Source organism: Aspergillus tanneri (genome assembly GCF_003426965.1).
Source record: "Aspergillus tanneri strain NIH1004 chromosome Unknown AapTan_3_pilon_pilon_pilon, whole genome shotgun sequence".
NCBI lineage: Eukaryota > Fungi > Ascomycota > Eurotiomycetes > Eurotiales > Aspergillaceae > Aspergillus > Aspergillus tanneri.
In genome coordinates this window covers 4020990-4046119 of record NW_022984630.1, presented here as the reverse complement: position 1 = coordinate 4046119, position 25130 = coordinate 4020990, and the positions used below count along the sequence as shown (strand labels likewise).

The 25130-nt window shown below is 43.8% G+C and overlaps 5 protein-coding genes across 5 annotated transcripts; 2 read left to right on the top strand and 3 right to left on the bottom strand.

Annotated features, from left to right (window-relative positions):
* Positions 1-665: 665 nt before the first annotated feature.
* On the top strand, positions 666-6949 carry FAS1 (tetrafunctional fatty acid synthase subunit FAS1; the record flags this gene model as incomplete). The annotated part of the gene is made up of 2 exons (XM_033569794.1): positions 666-6458; positions 6509-6949. 2 exons carry the CDS (start codon positions 666-668, stop codon positions 6947-6949), a joined length of 6234 nt encoding a protein of 2077 aa, XP_033428600.1.
* A 285-nt stretch (positions 6950-7234) lies between these two features.
* On the bottom strand, positions 7235-9187 carry ATNIH1004_005133 (transcription factor IIF subunit TFG1; the record flags this gene model as incomplete). The annotated part of the gene is made up of 4 exons (XM_033569793.1): positions 7235-7479; positions 7547-7784; positions 7852-8157; positions 8210-9187. 4 exons carry the CDS (start codon positions 9185-9187, stop codon positions 7235-7237), a joined length of 1767 nt encoding a protein of 588 aa, XP_033428599.1.
* Positions 9188-11706: 2519 nt separating this feature from the next.
* ATNIH1004_005132 (protein HGH1) lies at positions 11707-12477 on the bottom strand (the record flags this gene model as incomplete). The annotated part of the gene is made up of 1 exon (XM_033569792.1): positions 11707-12477. One exon carries the CDS (start codon positions 12475-12477, stop codon positions 11707-11709), a length of 771 nt encoding a protein of 256 aa, XP_033428598.1.
* A 2302-nt stretch (positions 12478-14779) lies between these two features.
* Positions 14780-17648, bottom strand: ATNIH1004_005131 (lipase ROG1 family protein; the record flags this gene model as incomplete). The annotated part of the gene is made up of 5 exons (XM_033569791.1): positions 14780-16418; positions 16464-16607; positions 16677-16794; positions 16861-17537; positions 17599-17648. The coding sequence occupies 5 exons, from the start codon at positions 17646-17648 to the stop codon at positions 14780-14782; spliced, it is 2628 nt and encodes an 875-aa protein (XP_033428597.1).
* Positions 17649-18175: 527 nt separating this feature from the next.
* Positions 18176-21542, top strand: ATNIH1004_005130 (rRNA-processing protein UTP21; the record flags this gene model as incomplete). Its single annotated transcript, XM_033569790.1, has 7 exons — positions 18176-18298; positions 18377-18740; positions 18811-19886; positions 19940-20194; positions 20263-20422; positions 20711-20901; positions 20952-21542. 7 exons carry the CDS (start codon positions 18176-18178, stop codon positions 21540-21542), a joined length of 2760 nt encoding a protein of 919 aa, XP_033428596.1.
* Between the last annotated feature and the right edge of the window lie 3588 nt (positions 21543-25130).

The window sequence follows — 25130 nt, the reverse complement described above, 5'->3', positions numbered from 1 at the left end:
TTAGTTATATACTGCTGTTATATTTCTACACCACAGACAGTACTTAACCAGCCCTTTCACTTAATTAGGTCCTACTACCTAATTTAGGTAGATGGTACTTGGGTTAGCTTTGATACAGATCTGATACACTTAAACGACAGGTATTGTCACAATACTCTAAATCCAGCCCAACCATTTTAGACCTTTGGGGTGACTCCAAAAACACTATACCTAATGTAGACAGTTCTTGTTCAACCAGCCCAAAACTGTCGGTTCTCTTGTCCGCCGATCAGTTCAACAGTGTATGGTTGTGAGTTATGCATACTACTTACTGTGCTCTTTTTTTTTTTTTCCCTTTTTTGCCATTCATAGGTCTTTGTCCCTCCACACACCTTACTTCATAACTGTTCTTGTTTCTTGCATACTTCTGTAATCTATTTGCTTTAATATCCTTTATTTCTTTCTTTTTTTTATTATTTATTTTTTGACTTACCTGGTCGAGGGGTGGGCCAGCTTACAATTTGCGTCTGGTTAAAAAGGTGGTTAAAGAAAACCATCCTTTCAACAATAGGTACATTATTAATACTCCCTCAAAATATGCTTTGCTATGATTCTTCAACTTTAATAAAGTGAGGAGCTAACTAAGATACAATTGAAAGTGCACACAGATACGAGACCACGAGAAGATGTACGGAACATCAACAGGCCCTCAGACGGGCATAAATACTCCACGTTCATCACAATCGCTGCGACCGCTGATATTGACTCATGGTTCACTTGAATTCTCTTTTCTAGTGCCAACCTCACTCCATTTTCATGCCTCGCAATTGAAAGATACCTTCACAGCTTCACTACCGCAGCCGACAGATGAGCTTGCTCAAGACGATGAACCTTCCTCAGTAGCAGAACTTGTGGCCAGGTATATTGGACACGTTGCGAATGAGGTTGAGGAGGGTGAGGATAGTGCACATGGGACGTATCTAGAGGTTCTGAAGCTTGCTCTTAATGAGTTTGAACGGGCATTTATGCGTGGAAATGACGTTCACGCAGTTGTCGCAGGACTCCCTGGGATAATAGCGAAGAAAATTTCAGTTGTACAGGCATACTATGCAGGTAGAGCAGCCGCTGGGCGTCCCACCAAGCCGTATGACTCGGCGTTGTTTCGAGCTGCCTCGGATGAGAAGGCAAGCATTTACACCGTCTTTGGAGGGCAGGGCAATATCGAGGAGTATTTCGATGAATTGAGGGAAATCAATACCACCTATTCGTCCTTCGTTGATGACTTGATCTCCTCTTCAGCGGAGTTGTTGCAATCTCTATCCCGTGAACCCGAAGCCAACAAGCTTTATCCCAAAGGCCTCGACATTATTCAATGGCTCCAAGATCGCGATTCCCAGCCTGACACAGACTATCTCGTATCGGCTCCTGTGAGTCTGCCATTGATTGGTCTGGTTCAGCTGGCACATTTTATGGTCACTTGCAAGGTCCTTGGCAGAGAGCCCGGTGAAATTCTGGAAAGATTTAGTGGAACAACAGGTCACTCGCAGGGAATTGTTACCGCTGCTGCTATTGCATCCACAAACACATGGGAAAGTTTTGAGAAGGCCGCTAAAATCGTATTGACAATGCTATTTTGGATCGGCCTTCGCAGTCAACAAGCGTATCCTCGCACATCCATCGCTCCCTCCGTGTTGCAAGATTCCATCGAGAATGGAGAAGGCACCCCTACTCCCATGCTTTCAATTCGTGACCTTCCAAGATCTGCTGTTCAAGAGCATATCGATACCACAAATCAGCATCTCCCGGAGGACCGCCATATCTCTATTTCTTTGGTCAATAGTGCTCGTAATTTTGTGGTCACTGGGCCACCACTCTCTCTCTACGGTCTTAATTTGCGTCTACGAAAAGTTAAAGCCCCTACTGGATTGGACCAAAACCGTGTTCCTTTCACACAACGGAAGGTCCGATTCGTCAACCGATTCCTTCCAATCACGGCCCCATTCCACAGCCAGTATCTCATTTCAGCATACGATCGCATTCTAGAAGATCTAGAAGATGTGGAGATCTTAGCCAAATCACTAAATATCCCTGTCTATGGTACCAAGAATGGGAATGATCTGAAGAAGCTTGGTGATGCAAATATAGTTCCCGAGCTGGTTCGCATGATAACACATGATGCGGTGAACTGGGAGCAGGCAACTGTATTTCCAGGAGCCTCCCACATCATTGATTTTGGACCGGGCGGGATCTCTGGTCTTGGAGTGCTCACGAACCGTAACAAGGATGGTACAGGTGTCCGTGTTGTACTTGCTGGAGCCATGGACGGTACCAATTCAGAAGTTGGCTATAAGCCAGAACTGTTTGATCGTGACGAACACTCCGTCAAGTTCGCCATAGATTGGGTTAAGGAGTATGGACCTCGCCTGGTGAAAAACATGACTAGCGAGATTTTCGTCGACACTAAGATGAGCCGTATCCTAGGAATTCCTCCCATAATGGTTGCTGGGATGACCCCAACTACCGTTCCATGGGATTTCGTGGCCGCAACTATGAATGGAGGTTACCACGTTGAACTCGCGGGTGGTGGTTATTATAGTGCCAAGACGTTGACTGATGCAATTACCAAGATAGAAAAGGCCATTCCACCTGGCCGAGGTATCACTGTCAACTTAATTTACGTTAATCCTCGTGCCATGGCATGGCAGATCCCATTAATTGGAAAATTACGGGCCGATGGTGTGCCAATTGAAGGTCTTACGATTGGTGCCGGAGTACCATCTATTGAAGTTGCCAACGAATATATCGAAACTCTCGGCATCAAACATATAGCATTCAAGCCAGGCTCAGTTGACGCAATCCAGCAGGTTATCAATATCGCGAAGGCAAACCCTAAATTTCCAATTATTCTACAATGGACTGGAGGCCGTGGTGGTGGTCACCATTCATTTGAAGACTTTCATCAGCCCATTTTGCAAATGTATAGCCGTATTAGACGTTGCGAAAACATTGTTCTTGTTGCTGGCAGTGGCTTTGGCGGCTCCGAAGATACGTACCCATATCTTTCGGGAACTTGGTCGTCCAAATTTGGGTATCCCCCCATGCCTTTTGACGGTTGCTTATTCGGTAGCCGCATGATGATTGCAAAAGAAGCACATACTTCGAAAAATGCGAAGAAGGCAATTGCAGATGCTCCTGGCTTGAATGATCAAGATTGGGAGAAAACATATAGCGGACAAGCAGGTGGTGTTGTCACGGTCCTCTCAGAAATGGGAGAGCCAATCCACAAGCTCGCTACCAGAGGTGTCATGTTCTGGCATGAAATGGATCAAAAGGTTTTCAAACTTGACAGATCAAAGCGTGTCCCTGAACTAAGGAAGCAACGGAACTACATTATCCAAAAGCTGAATGATGATTTTCAAAAAGTCTGGTTCGGCCGCAATGCTGCTGGGGAGACAGTTGACCTGGAAGACATGACATACACAGAGGTTGTTCACCGCATGGTGGATCTAATGTATGTCAAGCATGAATCACGATGGATTGATGATTCGCTAAAGAGGCTGACCGGTGACTTTATTCGACGGGTTGAGGAGCGGTTTACTGTTTCCGAGGGCCAGCCTTCTCTGCTCCAGAATTATTCAGAGCTTAATACCCCCTATCCAGCCATCGACAACATCTTGGCCACATACCCTGAAGCAGCTACCCAGCTGATTAATGCTCAAGATGCTCAACACTTTCTCCTACTATGCCAAAGACGTGGGCAAAAGCCAGTGCCTTTTGTTCCGGCGCTGGATGATAACTTTGAATATTGGTTCAAGAAGGACTCTCTATGGCAAAGCGAGGATTTAGAGGCTGTCGTAGGCCAGGATGTCGGGAGAACTTGCATTTTGCAAGGGCCAATGGCTGCCAAATTTTCCAATGTTATTGACGAACCCGTCAGAGATATCCTGGATAACATTCACCAGGGACACATCAAGAGTTTGATCAAAGATATTTATGCTGGTGACGAGACAAAAATACCCCAAGTTGAATACTTTGGAGGGCATGTCAACGAGACTGCTGACGAGCCGGAAATTGACGGCCTTACAATTTCCACAGACACACACAAGGTCACCTATAGGTTGTCTACCTCCCCTTCTGCAGACCTGCCTAGCCTTGAGCGCTGGCTATGTCTTCTTGCTGGCACATCCTACTCCTGGAGGCATGCCATCTTCTTGACAGACGTCTTCGTTCAAGGACATCGCTTTCAGACCAATCCAATGAGAAGAATCGTGGCACCAATCTCTGGTATGTATGTGGAAATAGCTCATCCCAATGACCCTTCGAAGACCTCCATTGTTGTGAGGGAGCCTTATCAATCTGGGAAGCTGGTCAAAACAGTGGAAGTGAAATTGAACGAAAGCAAGCAGATCAGCCTTACCTTGTTTGAGGGAAGAACAGCTGAACAGGGTGTTGTTCCTTTGAGTTTCTTATTTACTTATCACCCCGAGGCGGGATACGCACCAATTAGAGAAGTCATGGAAGACCGCAATGATCGGATAAAGGAATTCTACCACCGTGTATGGTTCGGTAACAAGAATGTTCCGTTTGATACCTCGACAACAGCAACTTTTTACGGTGGCCGTGAAACCATTACATCACAAGCTGTTGCTGACTTTGTGCACGCTGTTGGTAATACTGGTGAGGCTTTTGTTGACCGCCCTGGGAAAGAGGTTTTTGCTCCAATGGACTTTGCTATTGTTGCAGGCTGGAAAGCGATCATTCAGCCCATTTTCCCTCGCACAATAGATGGCGATTTATTGAAGCTTGTGCATCTGTCCAACGGATTCAGGATGATTCCCGGCGCCCAGCCCCTTAAGGTTGGTGATGTCTTGGACACCACCGCCCAGATAAATTCTGTGATCAATCAAAACTCTGGGAAGATGGTCGAAGTTTGCGGTACTATTCAAAGAGATGGCAAGCCAATCATGCAGGTCACAAGCCAGTTTCTGTATCGAGGTACCTACCTGGATTTTGAGAACACTTTTCAACGCAAGGATGAGGTTCCGATGCAACTGCACCTCGCTTCTAGCAGAGATGTGGCTGTCCTTCGGTCAAAAGAGTGGTTCCGTATGGATGAACCTGACATGGAGCTTCTTGGCCAGACTTTAACCTTTCGTCTTCAAAGTTTGATCAAGTTCAAGAATCAGTCCGTCTTCAGCCATGTTCAAACAGTTGGCCAGGTTCTTCTTGAACTCCCCACTAAAGAGATTATACAGGTCGCATCAGTTGACTACGAGGCTGGCGCTTCCCATGGTAACCCTGTTGTTGACTACCTACAAAGGAACGGAAACTCTATCGAACAGCCTGTCTATTTTGAAAACCCTATTCCCCTCAGTGGAAAGACCCCGTTGGTTCTTCGGGCTCCCACGTCCAACGAGACGTACGCTCGCGTATCCGGTGATTACAACCCTATACATGTTTCCAGGGTCTTTTCCAGCTATGCCAACCTACCGGGTACCATTACTCATGGCATGTACACCAGTGCCGCTGTGCGTAGCTATGTTGAGACCTGGGCAGCTGAAAATAACATTGGGCGAGTGCGTGGCTTCCATGTATCCCTGGTCGGTATGGTTTTACCAAACGATATGATAAACGTCAAATTGCAACATGTTGGTATGATTGCCGGTCGTAAAATCATAAAGGTGGAGGCGAACAACAGAGAGACAGAAGACAAAGTGCTTCTGGGTGAAGCTGAAGTGGAACAGCCGGCTACTTCCTATGTGTTCACAGGGCAAGGTTCGCAGGAGCAAGGCATGGGAATGGAGCTTTACAGCAGCAGTCCTGTTGCTCGAGAAGTTTGGGATCGGGCAGACCGCCATTTCATCGAGAATTATGGCCTCTCTATCATCGACATTGTGAAAAACAACCCCAAAGAGCTTACTGTCCATTTTGGTGGCCCACGTGGTAAGGCTATTCGCCAAAATTATATGTCTATGACATTCGAGACTGTGAATGCAGATGGATCAATCAAATCTGAGAAGATATTCAAAGAGGTTGATGAAACCACGTCATCTTACACCTATCGGTCTCCATCAGGGCTTCTATCTGCAACTCAGTTCACGCAACCAGCTCTTACTCTGATGGAGAAGGCTAGTTTTGAAGATATGCGCGCCAAGGGTCTTGTCCAGAGAGATAGCAGTTTTGCGGGCCACTCACTTGGTGAATATTCGGCGCTCGCTGCATTGGCTGATGTCATGCCTATAGAAAGCTTGGTCTCTGTGGTTTTCTATCGTGGCTTGACTATGCAAGTTGCTGTAGAAAGAGATGAGCAAGGTCGCTCCAACTACTCTATGTGCGCTGTCAATCCAAGCCGCATTTCAAAAAGCTTCAATGAGCAGGCTCTACAGTATGTGGTCGAGAATATCTCTGAACAAACAGGTTGGTTATTGGAAATCGTCAATTACAATGTTGCAAACATGCAGTATGTCGCTGCTGGTGATGTAAGTCTTTTTCTATCAAGAAAGAAGCCATGTTCTAATTTTCCTTATAGTTGCGTGCACTTGACTGTCTTACAAATCTGCTTAATTATTTGAAGGCTCAAAATATTGATATCCCTGCTCTTATGCAGAGCATGTCACTGGACGACGTCAAAGCCCACCTGGTCAAAATTATCCATGAATGTGTCAAGCAAACAGAGTCCAAAACTACACCAATTTCACTTGAACGGGGCTTTGCAACCATTCCTCTTAAAGGGATTGATGTTCCTTTCCATAGCACTTTCCTCCGTTCTGGTGTAAAGCCTTTCCGATCATTCTTGTTAAAGAAGATTAACAAGACTACCATTGACCCTAGCAAGCTGATTGGGAAGTATATTCCAAACGTCACTGCACGGCCATTTGAGATCACAAAGGAATACTTTGAGGATGTGTATAGGCTTACAAACTCACCTCGTATTGCTCATATATTGGCAAACTGGGAGAAGTTTGAATGAAAGGAGAAACCAAGTGGTTTTGCATCAAAATCAGATTCTACCCATACAATTTTTGGTTTCCATTTCTCTATCGAGCTCTTTCTACCCCTTCTCGCTTTTTTAGATGCTTCATCTTAGCGCCACGCATTTAGAAGTTGTTAATTTCAATTAAATTGATTCTCCTGTGTTAATATTATACCTCAGGGCACCTGTACCTAATCAGGTAAGAGTTAGAATAACAACCAGTCGCAAACAAGTAAATTAAACGCTTCCACTTTAAGATCAACATGTGCTTTTTTTTGCCCTTCATTCATTTCTCTCCTTCAGAGTCCCAGGCCGTAGGAGTCGATCTTCCTTCCCATAAACACCAACGTCTTTAACGATCGCTATAAACCTCCTATGGTTCTCTTTGGAATCTCCGATGCGAGGACGGAATATCTTCAGCAAGTCGCTGCTAAGAATGCCAGACTGTGGAATGGCGGCATGAATCTCTGCAGGTGTTGGGAAAGTTTGGTCACTGGAAGGCCCCGGGGTGGGAACACGGGTTTGGCCTGTGTACATAGTCAGTTCAAAGTACTATTCCACTAGTAGCACCAACGCCAGACCAGTTAAGCTTACCTTTGAATGGCTCTGGGCTGCTGGCCCGACTCCCAGAGAAACTCCTGCCAGCTAAAGGTGTAGGGCTTCCTGCTCGCGATCCTTGTGGTGTTCCACCTTGAGAGGCTAAAGGACTAAGCTTCAATTTTTTAGTCTTCCCCCTCTCACTCATCTCCCCGCCTGAGCCTGCACCAGGGTCAACGTCACTCGCAGATCCCGCGCCGCCAGCTGGTCCATTTCGAACACGTTTCTTTCCAATCTATGGACGGGGAAGAGAGATCAGATGACAAACTTTGGTGAAAGGATTGCTATGGTCAAAGACTCACTGGAACGGATGATGCAATTGGAGACATGGGGTGAGAAATTGGCTGAGGTGTAGGGTGAGAAGATGTGTGCTTGCTCTTTCCCTTTTTACGAGAACTATCCGTCCCACTTGCATCAGATACATTAGGTGACCCAAGACGCTTCTGTTGAGCAGTAGCTGTGCCTTTCTTGGAGGGATCAGTATGCTTTGGACGACCTGACGGGGTATTGCTACCCTTGGAAGACACTGCTGAATCTTTCTTGCTCCGCTCTTCTTCAACCTTTCGCTCTTCCTCCTTCAGTCGTTCGGCGTCACTATCGTCGGAGCTCTGCAAAGCAGATATTAGTAAAATGTCTCAGCATGTGAAAGTGAAAATCTACCTCCTCCTCATCGGAATATGGATTGACATCAGACCCACTGCTATAGTCGTAATTCTTTTCCCTCTTCTGAAGCGCTTTCCTTACTTTTTTCCCTAGCACTCGACGCGCCTCTCTTTCCTTCTTCTCTCTCAACTCCTCATCCTCATACTCTTTTTCCTCTTTGAGGTCAAACACATTGGCCTTCAATTGATCTTGCTTAATTCTTTTTTCAGCAGCCTTCGTTTCCTCATCCTCGTTAAATAAATCATCATGCTCCTCGTCATCCGCAAATCGATCTTCCTCGAAATCCATTTCACCAGCTTCAAGGCTTTCACCACCAGGGGTAGCCTGTTTGCCGGCATATACTTTCCGTTGTTTGGCATACTGTTCAAGCTCTTTTCGCTGAGCTAGCTCTTGCTGCTTTTCCATAAACCACCTAGGGTCTTTCACCTTCTTCGCCATAAACTTCTCTGCCTCTTCTATGGTCAGGGTCTTGAATTGATTTTTTGCATTGAACCTATACCATTTCTCCACTGGAATCATTCTCATCTTTCCTGTATTCTCGAGTACGAATATCGCATGCGTTTCAGACAGAGCAGCCTCATAATTACCGACCCAAATATTTCTATTATCAAAATCCTCCAGGTGCCACGGCAAAGCTTCTTCATATTTTATTCGAGTTCTGGCTATCTCTTCTGGCGTCATGTCAGTTTTTGAGACCTGTTGTGTTTTTTGTTTGGGTGCATTGGATCTCTTCGGCGCCGACCCAATAGACGGAGCTATTTGAGCCAAATTCTCCGCACGCTCCTTCTCACGGGCCGCCTTTCTAGTCTCTAATTCTTCACGTTCAGCATCTTCCAGATGGTTGCTAGATTCAGATGCCTCTTTCTGGATATCCTGGCCTTTTTCTGAACCCATCCCATGTGACCGGGCGCGCGGATCCCGACGTTGGAGACGGACAGGCCGAGTAAACTGAGATTCGTCGCGAGGATCAACCATTTTCTTTGATGAAAATCTAGCAATATGGTGCTTTAAGCCCTCTCTCAACGCTCGCTTCGTTGTCACGAGAGGGTAATCCACGTAATTGTCCGATAATAAAGGGCCACTAAATCCATTCGCCGAAAAGTCGTTCGCTGAGAATGCATGTTTACCTTTGTCCTGGAGAGAAGAGGATTGATTGCTAAAGCCAACTGATTGCGCCACAAAAGCTTTCGAGGCTGTGCCATTCCCTAATAATGTAGACACAGCTGGTTTAGTTGTAGGCTTTTTTCTCGGTCGTACTAAAGGATCTGCGACCCTAGGACGAATTCTCATGAGCGGGGCACCGTTTGATCCCGTTGGCGTCCGTGAGTTTGAATCATTTGTAGGGGTGGCCATCATGCCCAGGAGGCAGGTAGTCTAAGAGATCCCCAAAGATGTATATTGGAGTCTAGCCCCTGGGCTCTTATACGCTCCTTTGGGAGAAAAACTTAACTAAAGAGATGATTATTCAGAGAGGATATGGAGTATCCAGTGTATCGTATACGAACAAACTGAACCTGAAAAGGGTAGACAAATGGGATGGCAAAATGGCAATGCTGTTGAGTACACCTGCAGATCAGCTCAGCATTCCTCGTTGCTTATGTAATATCACATGATTAAGTAACTAGACGTAATCAGTAAGCGAGTGACGGATCTCGGTATTCCAGGTAAAATAACCAGGCTTGTCATCGATTGCCACTATCGACTTGATTACAAGCCTGAAAATAACAGTTTTTGATGTTCTAATATCTCCACAACAAAGCAGCTAGGGACTACTAAATTTAAGACATGATATTACAGTGCTCTATTTATATATATTAAGTAGACAGCCAATTATGTTGGATATTTCTCTGCATAATATAAATTACACTGTAATTTTTTGTACTTGAGCTATTGTAATTATTAAAATTAGAAAAGTTATGTAAATTTTTACAAATTAAAATTCACTATTACATAACCTATACATATAGTTATTATTTTCTAGTCTGAATTCTTTATATCTTCTTGTGGTTATAAAATTAAAGCATCAAAAAGTTGCATCGCTCGCTTGCTCTTATCACTTGCTTACCAACTACGTTTAGTTAGTTACTCTATAGTTGGCCACTTGTTCGAGTTTGGAATAATTCTCCGCACTAATCTACAGTACACAGTTTCTTTACTTTCTTTACCAAGAAATATATTACCTGCATATTTAAACCTTCTTAGGACTTCACATGTTTTATACCCGTAATTGATCCCTTAGTAAACCCTTGACGGAATGGACCGCTGCAAGATAAGGATATAATTTGACAGCCTTCGTGTTCTAATAGCAATTGAAGGGCCTTCTGAAAAATGTAACCGGAACACAAATGGGACATCAAAGCGAGTGAGCAGTCTTAATATCTCAGCCGATTTTATAGCTGCAGCGCTGAATTAAGTTCTATATATTGCATATGTATACTAAAGTACGTAAGTATTTTATTTAGATTTTTAGAAAAATTTTTTGGTTTATAATACAGGAAAATCCCTATCACATCTGTGTCAGGACCTAGGTCGAAACCTGCCTGAGGCACCAAGTCTGCTTTATTCACTGTTGATCCCACAATGTAGAGATTTCCCACATTTCCTGTACGATAGAATTCTTTCTTCCTTCCTTCTCTACGTTTGATGTTTCGTTAGATCGCCACCTCAGATAGAATCTACCCATTTTACCAAGGTGTACAGGATCATCACAATCTGTATTTAATACCACGCTTGGCAATGATTAGTCCGTCCCTATGTAATAAAAAGGAACTACTTGAGTTATGTTTCTAGGTTTAATAACTATTCACGAACAATAATACCAGTCCAGATTATGGATTCTTGGTCCTATTGATATGTTGTTGCTGAGATATTAAGACTGCAAATCGTGCCATTTTATGTGCAATACAGAGTTGTCTTTTCGTTTTCCAGTTACGTTATATTGGTATTATCCAAGTGAGTGAGCAATTAAATTGAATAAGAGAAAACTTGTCTCAGCCATCGCCGCAAGAGGCTGGAAACTCCCTGCACGAAATGCGTGGGAAGGTACTCTGTAAACCAAATTAATTTGAGCAACTAGCGAAGGAATACTTAACCACATAACTGTCTAGTGAACTTTTTCTCTACTTCTTCATATCCAAAGCATGTCACATGTAGCCACAAAAGGGACTACTCCATATATGCAAATATATTACATTCCCAATATCAGCAATGCTCGGCAAAATAACTTTACTAGAGTAGTTCTGGCACCCATCAGCGATAGAACTCCTCAGAATCACTTTTACCTGAAACTTACTATTTACTAAACATACCCAGTATACAAATTGAAAATACTCGGAGCCACTGCACGTACAAGTCCTGCCCTTCATGTCAATATCCCAAAGAGAGCTCGCAGTCGTGAATGTGAATTCCTAAGAAATAGTGGATGGCTCCGACGCATGTTCTTCATGTTCCCCGCAAACACCCAAAACAAAAGAAAGAAAAGGAGAGTTATTGGCTCAGAATAACTCTACAACCTTTTCATCTTCACCTTCTTGCTGAGTATTAATATTGGCATTGTTTCTTTGTGATGAGTCTACCCCTTCACCTTCCTCCCGCATCAGGACCTGGACCAACCTGTCACAGGCCTCTCGAACATCCTCATCATCAACATGAAGGTGACACTCTCGGATTATTGGATAGACTTTGATGGCCCTCATTTTGTCGCGCCCTTCTCTTGTCGTTGTTAGCAACAGCAATGTTTCAAGGTGCGTTACTATAATACTGTTATCACTATCTCTCTTCTTGTCTGCTGGGAGCAACTGGAGGTCCGGCAGCATATCCATTGACTCTTCTTCGGCAAATTCCTCCGGTCCAGCTATTGGCAACAGTATGTAGGGGAGAACGTTCGCATCCGCTTCAGAGAAAAGCATAGGGTGAGAAGGAATATCGAATGCAACGTTTTTGATAATTGATGCAACTCCCTTTCTCCTAATCATGCTGCTGTGTTCGGTAAAGACGATGAGCTTTGTAACAGGTACAACATTGTCATATTCCTGCCTCGTTGTAAAATAGGCGCGGCCTTCTTCGGATTTCGAAATATCGGCAAACAGATAAGATAGGTAGTCATAGGTAGCGTGTTTGTTAAGAGCACCTTCTGCGCCTTTCACAAAACAATCCATTAATTGATCAATGGCGTTAGCGGAGCTAGACACAGACTCTGGAATTTTTCGTTTCAATTTGAGGAGCATGTTTATCTTGTCAGACTTCGCAACATTGGCCATTAACATCGAGACATCGTCTGCATTTGGTTCGTTGATATTCTGCTCCACATGTATTAGGTCTAATTTCTCTCTCTCTTTTTTCCTTTTTTTGTCTGTTTTATGGGGGAGTAAGTAACTGTATGTTTAGAAACTCACCATCAGTTTTGCAAGGAGAGTATCTATAAAAGCTTCATCATTGACAAGATTAGCCAGCACTTCCTTATCGGCTGAGAGATTAATGAGTATTGTCAAGGCATTTTTTGCAATTGGCTATATGGCAAGGGGGCTTCAGTAAAACAAACTCTGGCCAACTAGGTCTTTATTTGGAAAAACTAACTGTGTAATCGCGAACCAACAGCTTCAGGTCACGCACTGGCAAGAGTTGCTGACGTTTAAAGAGGTTTGGCTGACAAGTTGAGAAGCCACAAAGGTTTTCACATGCTAGAGCTGGTTATCACACATAATTCACGCATTACCATGCTGGGAATAGATTTTATATGCGGCTTCTGGGTAGTACCAATTTGTCTTATTTGAGAGTTGCCATGGTGAAGAAATTCAACCAGCTGAAAAGGGAGTAAGTCTCTTTTCTTTATTTCCCCTCGTTCAGGGCAATTCATATTGAAACTATATTCGAAGAGAAGGGCCCTTAACTCACCTCTTCCAATTCAGTCGGCATTGTGTAATATTCCAACAGTAGTTGTTGGACTAAGCTGTAGAAAAAAATCTAGGAAGGGCAATTGTTGCAGTGCTTAAGTGTGAGGGAAAAACCCGCCCTTGAAAGTGGGGTTCCTCCACTGATGTCACATACACAGGAGGCAACAAGTTAGGTGCTCCGTATCTCTAAGGATTTTTGTTCACTGGACCGGGTTCTAAGCAATTTGGCTTTTTCTTGTGTGACTCCTTTAAAAACAAAAAATTAAAAAGAAATTTATTTAAAAAAAAATCAGGAAGACGTAAGGACATAACAGCAGCAATAAACAATAATAATCAATACAGGAACATAATACATGTAAAAAATTGTACATATAACTCTGTATATTAAAATACATTTAAATGAGTTTGGATTAAGCCTTATTAATTTGTTTGTCATCACGAATATATATTAATATTTTAATGTAACCAGAAAGCGAGCCACCTCTGTATTCCATATAAAATTGCACTTTTTGCAATTTAATATCGCAGCCAATCTTATTGCTGCAGCGCAGTATTACATTCTATATATTATATGCATGTATTAGAATACATTTAATTTATTTGGAATTTTTATAATTTTTCCTGGACTATAATACAGGAAAATCTCTATCACAACTGTATTTAATACCCTTTATATGTATTATAGAGAACTGTTTATATTATAAGCTTCTAAAGTCTAATAACTGTTTACACACTATTATGGTAGCCTAGATTCTATATTCCAGACTGTATTGATAAATTGTTGTTATTTAGATCGCAAAAAGCGCCATTTCGTATGCAATACGGTGTCTCGCTCGCTTTCCGGTTACGTTAGAGAATCATCATCACTAATAAGGGGCCATTGTATCTTTTAGTCCGATGTAATTTTATTTAAGATAGAAAGATAGATAAAAAATATGTGTCATGTAACATCATTCGTCTGGTGATCGGGGACAGTATATGCCCTAAGTACTAACTATAACTTGATATAGCTACTTATTCCGTATAACAATACTCTGCCACCGACCTGCATTTAGACTACTATATTATGTATACTCAATATAGCATATATAGTAGATTGTTTTTCAATGCCGTAAAAACAACTGCTTACAAGTATTCAAGTATATTTTTAGAAATGGCCTCAAACCATTGTGATTTAAGAGAATACAGGCCAGGGACTGTAATACTAATTGGGCCGATATCAGCCTTATCCAGGTACTTACGAAATGTAATATAAACAATATAGGAAAATGGTCATGGTTCAGTCCCATATATATTCCAGCCACACATATAGTAAAAGGATATGTGCCTGTACCCATACTTTAGAAAAGCCAAAAAGATGCTATAATAATAAGCATCACTGGGTGCGTCAACCCTATCATAATTCAAATTCTCCAAATCCTAATTAGCTCTACAAGGTCAGGCTCATGCATCATCAAAATCACGATCAGTCGATTTGGTTGAAGAACTAGTTCACATTGCAACATGGTGACGTATAAGTGAAACTCCCCACAGAACTACACAGCCCCGTCCTCATATGGATAATCTGTGCAAGTGGGCTTCCATATCCATACTCGGAGTCGGCAGAAAGTAGAGCTTGTTCCTGTCCAATGGCACCAGCATTGCTAAGCGCACCCCTGCACATGCCAGATGAGCCTCACTCTTTAGAAAAAACAATGCTCTGCTGGTCTTTCATTTCCTCCTCACAGATCACCTGTTGAATTCCAAGGTCTACTGCCTCTATGTCTTCCTCAGAAACGTCACCATGCACAGGGGTAGGATCACACCCAAAGTGGGTATCAACAAGATGTTTTACTACCGGCCAGCCATATGCATTCGTGAACATCCGCCTAACAATAATATTATTGTGCGCATCAGGTTCAAGGCGTACAAGTACCTTTCTCCATGAAAGGTTGCGATGATATGCTCTCGCGATCTTCTCCTCGACCTTGAGCCCGCGCTCAGGTCCATTCTCATTATTAATTGGAGCCTCGTCGGATGGAGATTGTGCTCTAGATAACTTATTCTGTGAAGAGCTAAATGTGAAATTTCGACGCTTAACAGCCGAAGGTGGAGGGATGTCTTCAGGATGATAAATTCGGTCATGGAAAATGGTTCGAGCTCTTGAATCAGGATCAACAATGAAGTCAGTAGGGGGGAGAGGTGGCATGAGAAGATCGCTTGCTGATTCGAAAAAAGTGGTCTTAGGGGGTGCATAAGGCATATATTCTTCATATGCGTTATCACAGGCGACTGTCCCCTGACTGAAAAGACCTGAGGACGATACCCGGTTAATGACACCATTAGGTGGAAGTGTTTGGCTGCGTTTATAGACCTTAGTTTGTTTATGCATAGAAGAAGCTTTCGTTACTTCCTTGGGGCGGAATATGGAAAATATATTGCTCAACGAGCTATTAGGGAATAGGTTGATTGATTCTTCCTTTGACTTAGTTTCTATGTCGGGAAGATTTGTTTGTCGTTGTTTGTTTAAATGCTGACTGCCACCAGAAGCTTCCCGGGTATTATAGGTCGTAGAGTGTTGCGCACGCATTGAGACTGCCGATGTCTTGCCCTTATGTGAGGAATTGTTTTGTCCCAGCTCCGTAAGGGAACGAATAGTCCGGGGTGGATTTGAATTGGCACCTGTCAATTCAGCCCATCCCCATTCGGCCATCGTTCCAACAATCCCGTTTCCCCGCCTCGCTTTCTCGACTTTATCTAGCCCCTTCCAGTCTAGAAAAAGTAAGCAGGAAGTCCGCAGGGGAACTATTCCATCATTAACGACGTTAGAATAGACGGTACGGTGCTGGAATTTGGCTAGGACTTCGTGAGCCGGTCCACAAGGGAGGATTCTAAGCAGAGGTTTAGATCCAGCACCCGTCTGCCCTTGCGAATTTGCAGAATCACCCTTGCCACCAATTATGGCTTCCCAGCCACTTCTCACTCTGGGGGCTGTCCAGCTTAGCCCTAAATCCTGGCCCGTTCGACCCACGAGCCCCAAGTCTAAGGCGAATTTGACATACATGGGATTTTCATTGCTGAGACCTAAGAAAGGTGTGGCCAAAGTTATAAAGTTTACTGGCATGATGATATCGAAAAACCCAGGATAATGTTTCTGGATATATGCAATAGCGTATGTTTGGATCAGACCACCGAGTGAGTGTCCGATGAAGCTGATACTGGTTATTTGGTAGGCATGATCTTTGCAATCAGACAGCTCTGCTAGATTATCGCAGCCCGAGTAATTTTGAAAATTAGAGAAGGATTTAAGGCATGCTTTTGCGTCCGCAGTTTTACTAGGTAAATATGGTTGGTCAGGGTATGTCATCAGCAAGACATACTTTGCAAGACGTTTGCCCAGATATTGGATTCCACGTTCGGTGCGAACAGCATTTCCAGAGAAACCTCTGACTATGACTTGCTCGCCGTCACCACAGTCGTCGTTCTCGATCTTACAGCTACCGTCAGTGAACGAGCTGTTGGTCCTAATTGCAGCTCATATCAGAAAAAGCGATAGGGAAATTTATAAAATGTAAGTTAAAAAATCTTCTTACCTATCTGTTGACGAATAGTCGCTTGAATTGCTCTTTCTATATCTTTGGTGAGTGCCATCTGTGCGACTTCCCTTTTCCCTTGCAGCCGCATCAATGCTCTCCTTCAGATAAAGCATGTCTGCTCCGAGATTGCTATGTAGCCCATGCGTCAGTATAACAAGGTGAATTTTCTTTTTTCGCCTACTGGATTGAGCTGGACTGAGAGAATTATTGACACTTGATGACGATTCGACATCTAATGCCGAATGATTTGGGCTCGGCCTTATCGCTTCTCCTATCCCCTGTCTAGATGGAAAAAGAGGGGAGTTCCAGAGACTAACAGTGTCATCGATCATCAATGTAATAGATCGGGAATATATGCCCTTGGAAGCAACCACCTGTTTGCCTTTTGTTTGCTGCGACCAGTGCTCGCATAGTTGAGCCGGCCGTGATCCAGCAGGCGACGCTCCGCGGATGGAAGACAACTCCACCGACCTTTTATCACGGCCTACTAGGAGCTCGAAACTGACAGATGCAGAGCTTGAAAATATCACCTGGGATATTATCTCAATAATCCATGTCACAGAATTGGCCACAGTAGCTATTGCGTTGCTTTGATGATACTGCGGAACGCTGATAACTGCATTCCAGCTCCCTCCTGCTTTCAGATAGGGTTCGAATTGCGGGATTTCCTCGGCACTTCGCTGTATGAATTTGGTGTTTGGATCAAATGTGGATGGGTAACAGGACGTATAGAGAGTATATGGGCCGTTAAGATAAGCAGCTCGCAGGGGAATTGCTGATGTGTTCTTGACCTTAACATACAACTCTTTAGGAGTTGGACAGATAGTATCGGCCGCTGGCGTGTACGTCAAAGTATATCTGAATAACTAACATCAACGATAGAGCCAAAACTAGGGAAAGCTTAGAATGGTATACAGACCTAACAACCTCACCCACGCGGACGCTACCAGCCTGATGAATTAGAAGCATTTCAATAGCTTGCTTTTCATTCACGTCATCCACACGCCACCCTGTAAGTGAATGGAACCTGAACCGATTATTGCCGGCAGATTGGGAAAGATCCCGGCCTGGTATCTGGGAAGCAGAATAGATTCGTGGATTGATAAGCATCTATTTCAGACTTCATATATTCCATTATAGAGGCAACTTTTATTGTTTTAGGCCTGTGGTCATAGCCGACATTTAGCAAGCCAATGCTAGAATTACGGAACGCAGCTCAGCGTGGTTCAGGATTAGCTTGTCCTGTGTCAGGGTCTTGGCAAAATGTAATTAATACTCCGTACAGCCAGCTAGTTTGCTGTGGGGCTCATGGGCGGTGTATGCATTTCAAAAAAAAAAAAAAAAAAAAGAATGAAGAACAACTGAGAACGCCAGGACGAATCATCAACAACCACATTAGACTATTGATTGAAGGCAAGCAGCTCCTGGTCTTACTGCCCTAGGCCAGAATTTTGGGCACTTTTATCACAACATTCGGTACCCTCTGTTCTAAAAGAATGCCGTCCCTCCACAATTCCGGTTTCGACCTGCCTCTTGCGAAAAGACAGAAAAGGAAAGCAGACGAGGGTCCGCAGCGAGTTGCAGAAACAGCTGGGTCCAAGATCTTTTCCCCATATAGAGTAAGCATAGATTTGAACGATAGTTATTGGGATTCTCTATTCCTGTTTTATCTGTATTGCTAATACTGTGGGCACAAGACTCTAGGACTGGTCTCACCAACAATAGTTCCTTTTACGTGCGTTCGGCTTGGGAAAGCTACTTTTCAGATTACAACCTGTGTTGGCCGTTCCCTGCAAACTTATGATTTGAGGAAAGGACTCAACTTGGTATTCGTCAGCAGACCTCAGACTCCGGAGATTATCACAGCTACTTTTGCATGGCAGGACAAAGTCTTCGCAGCATGGGGAGATGTTCGTCCTGGATCTTCCCGAGGCGTATGGGTCTTCAAACGTGGCAAGAAGATAGCGTCTTTAGGAGTTCCGCCAGTTGCATTTGAACCAATTGATCGGCTCCTTGTTTTTTGGTTCATGGATTGTCGGTTGCAGCAGAAAATGCATACAGGTATGGAAGAATACATCATATGAGTATTACACCACACTCATCCCATATCATGCCATGGACTCTTCCCTAGAGGAGATTTATACGAGGGAGATGTGCACTATGCCGACGTATCTAAACAAAATTTTTGTAGGAAGACATGACGGACTGGTTGATATTTGGAACGTGAAGACTGGAAAGTTGATCTACTCCATTGTCCCGGCATCAATGGAAGCAGGAGGCGTGACCTCACTTGAGCCGAGCACTGTGTTATCTCTCATTGCTGTTGCATACAAAAACGGAGGACTTTATATCTATAACATTGAAACAGGTCAAGTTTTTATGTCATTAAGAACAAATTCTTCGAAGATGCCACAAATCACCTCTATTGCATTCAGGAGTGATGGAATAGGTGCTGGTGATGATGGCCAAAAGCCAGGAGTTATGGCAACAACTTGCATTGACAGTGGTGATATTACAATGTGGGATTTCAACGGCGGTAGCAGAGTCACAGGCACTCTGCGCAGCGCTCACCTAGTGTCCCAGAACGAAGCAGGATCTGGGATCAACCACATAAAATTTTTGGCCGGCCAGCCTGTCCTTGTTTCATCTGGGAAAGACAATGCACTAAGGACTTGGGTTTTTGACCACAGCACATTCTCACCAATCCCTAGGCCTCTACATTCAAGGCGCGGTCACTCTGCTGCAATAACTACTCTTGATTTCCTTCCCTCACTATCTGACGGTTCAGAATTCCGTGGTAAATGGTTATTGAGCGCAAGCAAGGACCGCAGTCTCTGGGGCTTCAGTGTCCGGAAAGATAGCCAGAATACCGAAATTTCGCAAGGTTCCGTGGAGCGGAAAGCGAATAAGCGTGCTGGTGCTTCCCTTGTGACTAATAGAGCTCATATCATAGCGCAAGAGGACTTTAAAGCTTCGGAGGTTACCTGCATCGCGTGCTCGTTAAATCGCGACGGAGGGATCGGTGTTACGACCTCAGGATCAGTCTGGGCAAATCCAAAATCTAAAAACACAGAAGCTTCGAATCGAACGGGCTGGGAAAGTATAGTAACTGGTCATCGGGGAGATAGATATGCCCGAACTTGGTTTTGGGGTAAAAAGAAGGCAGGGCGTTGGATATTCGAGACAAGTGATGGGACAGATGTGAAGGTGAGTGGAGTCACTGAAAAATAGTGGTCTTTTTCTAACTGAAGTATATGTAGAGTGTTGCGATTACTCAGTGTGGAACTTTTGCTTTGGTCGGGTCAGCTGGAGGTAGCATTGATATGTTCAATATGCAATCCGGAGCATATCGACAGAGCTTCCCTACTGCTGAAATAAAAGGAAATAATTCTGTCAGGCCGGGCGCATTGGTCGCTTTGAAGGATTGTTCGAAGCATACCAAATCAGTCACCGGTTTATGGGTAGATGGCCTTAACCAGACCGTTATAAGCTGTAGTCTTGATGGAAAAGTTAAGGTAAGTTGACGGCACATTACCTTCCAACATTCCATTGAAAATTAAGTTTCTAAAAAAAATTCTTGCAGTTCTGGGACTTCCGGTCTGGGGTACTTCTTAATGAGCTCAACTGGCATCCGTTGACATCCATTACTGGGCTCCGGTACAGTAGTGCCAGTGACTTGGCTGCCTTCAGCTGCGACGACCTTTCGATCCGCGTCGTAGATATCCAAATGAAAAAGGTCGTGCGTGAGTTCTGGGGTTGTGCAGGACAAATAAATGACTTCACATTTTCTGCAGATGGGCGATGGATAATCGCCGCCTCCCTGGATTCTGTTATTCGTGTATGGGACATGCCAACAGGGCATCTTATCGACATTTTCCGTGTTCCTAATACGTGCACTTCGTTGGCAATGTCTCCAACAGGAGAATTTCTTGCTACCTCTCATGCAAATGGACTGGGAATAAACATATGGTCCAATAGATGCCTATTCATACCCGCTTCAACCCAAAATATGGGCGAAAATGATGTTACAGACATGGCCATCCCGACTGCTTCCGGTGAACATGGAACCGAGCCCATCGAAGCTGTATTCCGTGCAGAACACGAGCGAGCAGAATCAGCCGGCCCTATATTATGCACAGAACAACTCAGCCAGGAGATGATGACCCTCAGTGTCGTCCCCAGGAACAAGTGGCAAGCGTTAATTAATTTGGATCTAATTAAGGTAATCAATCTGATACCCTCATTTGCACCCAGCTTCTAACATGCCAGCAGGAACGCAATAAGCCCAATACTCCTCCCAAAGCTTCTCAAAAAGCGCCTTTTTTTCTTCCAACAATTAGTGCAACAAGCGATTCCAAAGCAGACGTTGATCTCGAATTATTAGTCGATATTACGGCTGCTGAACGCTCGCAAATTGCCAAAATGCAGCAATCCAAACGCGCAGATATTGCGAACTCTCGATTCACAGCTCTCTTGCAAAATGGCCACGCGTCTGGGGACTTCGAACCATTTGTGGATTATTTAAAGTCTTTGTCCCCAGCAAAGGCAGACCTCGAGATCAGATCGCTTGATCCGATGATATCAAACGGCCGCTCGGAACTATCGGATTTTATTCATGCACTGTCTAGTCGTCTTCACCAACGAAAAGACTTCGAGCTCGTCAACGCTTGGATGGCGGTAGTATTGAAAGTGCATGCAGACATTATTGCAAAATGCTCGATCTCATGTGATCTAGGTAAGAAAAATGTATTAAAAGAATCTCTTCTTGCATGGAGCAACATGCAACAACGAGAGGCACAACGTTTAGCTCAATTGGTTGGTTATTGCCGAGGTGTTGTGGGATTTCTGCGATCATCTCGTTAACACCGGCGACGTCCCTATATGTCAATCCTCGAGGGCAAATCAGAGCTACAAGATCATATATCGTTACTTGTCTCTTGTGAAGTGTAGATTGAAAGGGGTTTGGAGAATTATTAACAGTGATATATGCACATACATATATAGTATAACAATGAACCCAAGCTATTGGACGTCAAGCAAGTCATAAATGTTACACTTTATCTTCCTACCACCCATATGATTCACACTCTGACTTACTGAGACCGGTGCCACAGGTTGATTAGAAAAGGACCACTCTGTTTCCCTCGGTTCATGAGTCACGGAATAGGACGAGTCTCCCTTGATTCCAAAGAATCGTTCTATAAGCTCACCAGAAGAGTCCTCAGAGGGAAACCATTTTCTCACTTGACATACTGAATTCATCGTAATATATAACGCAGGAAGGCTAGCAAGTATGTCCTGCAATGACGCCACGACCTTTTTGGTGCCTTTAGCAACACCGAGTAATTGCTTTAAAATCCTCAAAGAGTATAGCACAGCCTGTATCTGTGCAGCAAGATGGACATCAGCCCATTCCAACTTATCACCCATGTATCCAAGAGTAAGGAATCGGCTTAATTGCCATGGCTTGGGAACAGTCCCCCCCCCCTCAGTCTCAAATATTTCGTGTAGAGCAAACATTATCCAGTACGCTGGTGAGGTTACGTCGCTTCCAAGCGTAGTCTGGACTAAATTTAGACATGTCTCAAGTTTATCCATTTGAGTCACAACCCAACCTTCATCGCCTAGATATATTTTGTCCGGTATCATCCTACCACCTCGTCGAACAAATTCATTGACATAGGTGAATCTTTCCGGTGCTGGGCGTGAGATGTTGAGAATTGAATATGCCAGAGCCCTATGCAAGCGGCCCGCTACCCACGCACATTTTCTTGCATGATCTTCAAGTAATATTGACAGATACATATGTGGAGCCTGCTGTAATCCATGCGGTTCTCGCAGCTCATATTGCCAGAATAACTCCGAGACTCTAGCATCAAGATGGAGAGTACCCATGTCTCCATCTGGAAAAAAATAGTCGGCTCCACTTTCATACTCTTTAAGAAAAATGTGAAGGCCAGACACCTCTGACAGATGTCCATGCATTTGCTTCGATCGCTGTACTAATTCTGCGAATCCCATGTGCGGGTGAGACTTAAGTTCATAGGCCAAAATCGTTAAATCTCTAATTCCCAGTCTCTTGGTAATCGAGGCAGGGCATAATCTCAAGGACTTGATTTGCGATGTTTCGGGGGACAGAGAGTCCCAAGTCACCATCATAAGTGAATCCAGTAGCAAAACAGAACCACGCGAACCTAAGTCGTAGAGCAAGAGGTCTGAATCATTCGTAAGTACAGCTGAATTTGTGCACCTTGCCGCATGGGCACAGTGAGCATCTGCTTCCCCAGTGACCATTACGGTTATTTCTGCCCACGGATACTCTGCCAGATTAACAGGAGGCATACACATGACATCTTTGGCTACCTCGAGTATATTTCTCCTACTCCACCTATATTTGAGATCTTCGAAGACCGCTGGGACAATGAAGGGGTTTTCAGGAAGGTCATGGTGCCTTGTAGGTAGAGTTGGACTGCAAAAAACCATTTCAGGACTTACCATGCGATCATTGCGCGGGATGCTAAAATTCGGGAAACCAGACTGCGTCCTAAAACGAAATGCTTCGAGCTTTTTTCTCGACTTTTCTAGTCGAGTGAGGCGCGTTTCGCGTTTATGATGAGGCAGGGCACCGTCGAAGCATATCTTGCTACTGGGAAGTATTAGTGGCAAGATACAGAAGATATAGGGCACCTCTTACATTTGAACCCCAACAATTGATAACTGTAGAAGATAAATCATAACACCACAACTTACTTCATTGCATGTGGGTTGCAGTTCTGGGTATTTGAGCATCCGATCCGACGAAGACAGCAATCGCCAGAACACGTGGTAAACCAGGCTAGGTCCATCAATTACAACAGACTGAATACGCTCAGGCCCATCCTGTTGGGCGTCACCTGTCCTCCCAAGTAAAACTGTCTCCGAAAAGGGAAGTAGGTGTTGTGTAAGGCGTGGTATACCCATATTTGCATACCTACAACAATAAATAGATATCAGTAAAACTAGGTTTTACGACGGTTGCTTCCGGTTCCTCATACACACTTTTTGAGGTTTGGATACCTGTAGCCTGACGTATGGCATGCCTGATCACTTACTGGTCAGTAACAGGTATCAAAGGGCACGACATCTCAAGATATCCCGCACCCCTTCGATTATCTGGCCCCACCTGGTCATATGACCTCCATATAATTGCAATTCTACGTACCAGGCGAGGCTGGGACTTATCCCTTCGTCCGCTGCCAAGATACTATCATTAGCGCGTTTTTCAACTTCCGGCCATGCCGCCCCGCTTTTGGCAGAATAATTGCACAGCCAACACGTCCCATTTAACCACCGCGTTCTAGACATCTATATATTAATATTCTTTACATCAAAACACTCTAAAGCTGCCTATATTGGTATTTAAATAGACCAGTCAGAGCTCTCACCAACTCCTGCATTTACAACCGTAAAGTCTACCAGCTAAAAGGCACAAGCAATGGACCTAATTCGGCAGATCCTCACTATTTAATCTGTTGTTTTTATGAACCCCTACAGATATAGCCACCAAAGCCACCGGTCCTCCACCTCCCACCAGATATCAATATAAGCAATACTGTTGCCCTTTTTAACCTTTTCTTTACCGATAATATATGGGATATAATTGCGTGAAATACAAATATATACACAAAAAGCGGTGGAATAACCCTACTAAGTGCAAGCGGCAATGGACCCCTACCTATGCCAACGAGATTAAGGTCTTATTCGTGCCAATGTATATGGGGGTATATCCAGAACCGCAAGTTAAATACTATTGGCGGAGGAACCGCAGCAAAGACCCTATGCATACAATTCCCCTGCATATAAACCTTAATCGATATAAAAATCTAAAGAGATATCTTTATATATCTCCTGTGTGAGTTAATCCAATTATTAGTGCCAGAGCATCTAGAAGTTAAAATAACCCCAGAGGACAAGTATACATATCCGGAGGAGCTGCTTGAGGATATAGTGGTGATCCTATAATTTCTAACTTTCGCGCAGCTTCCTAGCACTTATATTCACCTGCATCTAATATATCGATTAATAAGCTTATAATTTAATACTTTTGCCAATCCCAACACATATATATAATGCCAAATAAGCTAATTTCGCAAGAATATAAGCTATTTGCGCTTGCGGATTATAGATATATCTGGATCTTTACCCCCAGAAGCCGCATAAAGTATCTAGTTAAGGTTGTTATTTACAAGCATCTAACCATGACAGGGTATATGGTTAACTGGCTAATAAGCTGGCTAATAAAGTAATTAAATACATCACATCACTTAATGAATATACACTTTATCTGGACAATTACTTCACCAGTATATCACTTTTTAAGATACTTCGCAAACTGGCATCGGCGCATGTGGAACAAAACAAGCAAAGACAGCAAGGAACTTTTTTTTACTTATAAATAAGCTAAACGATTAC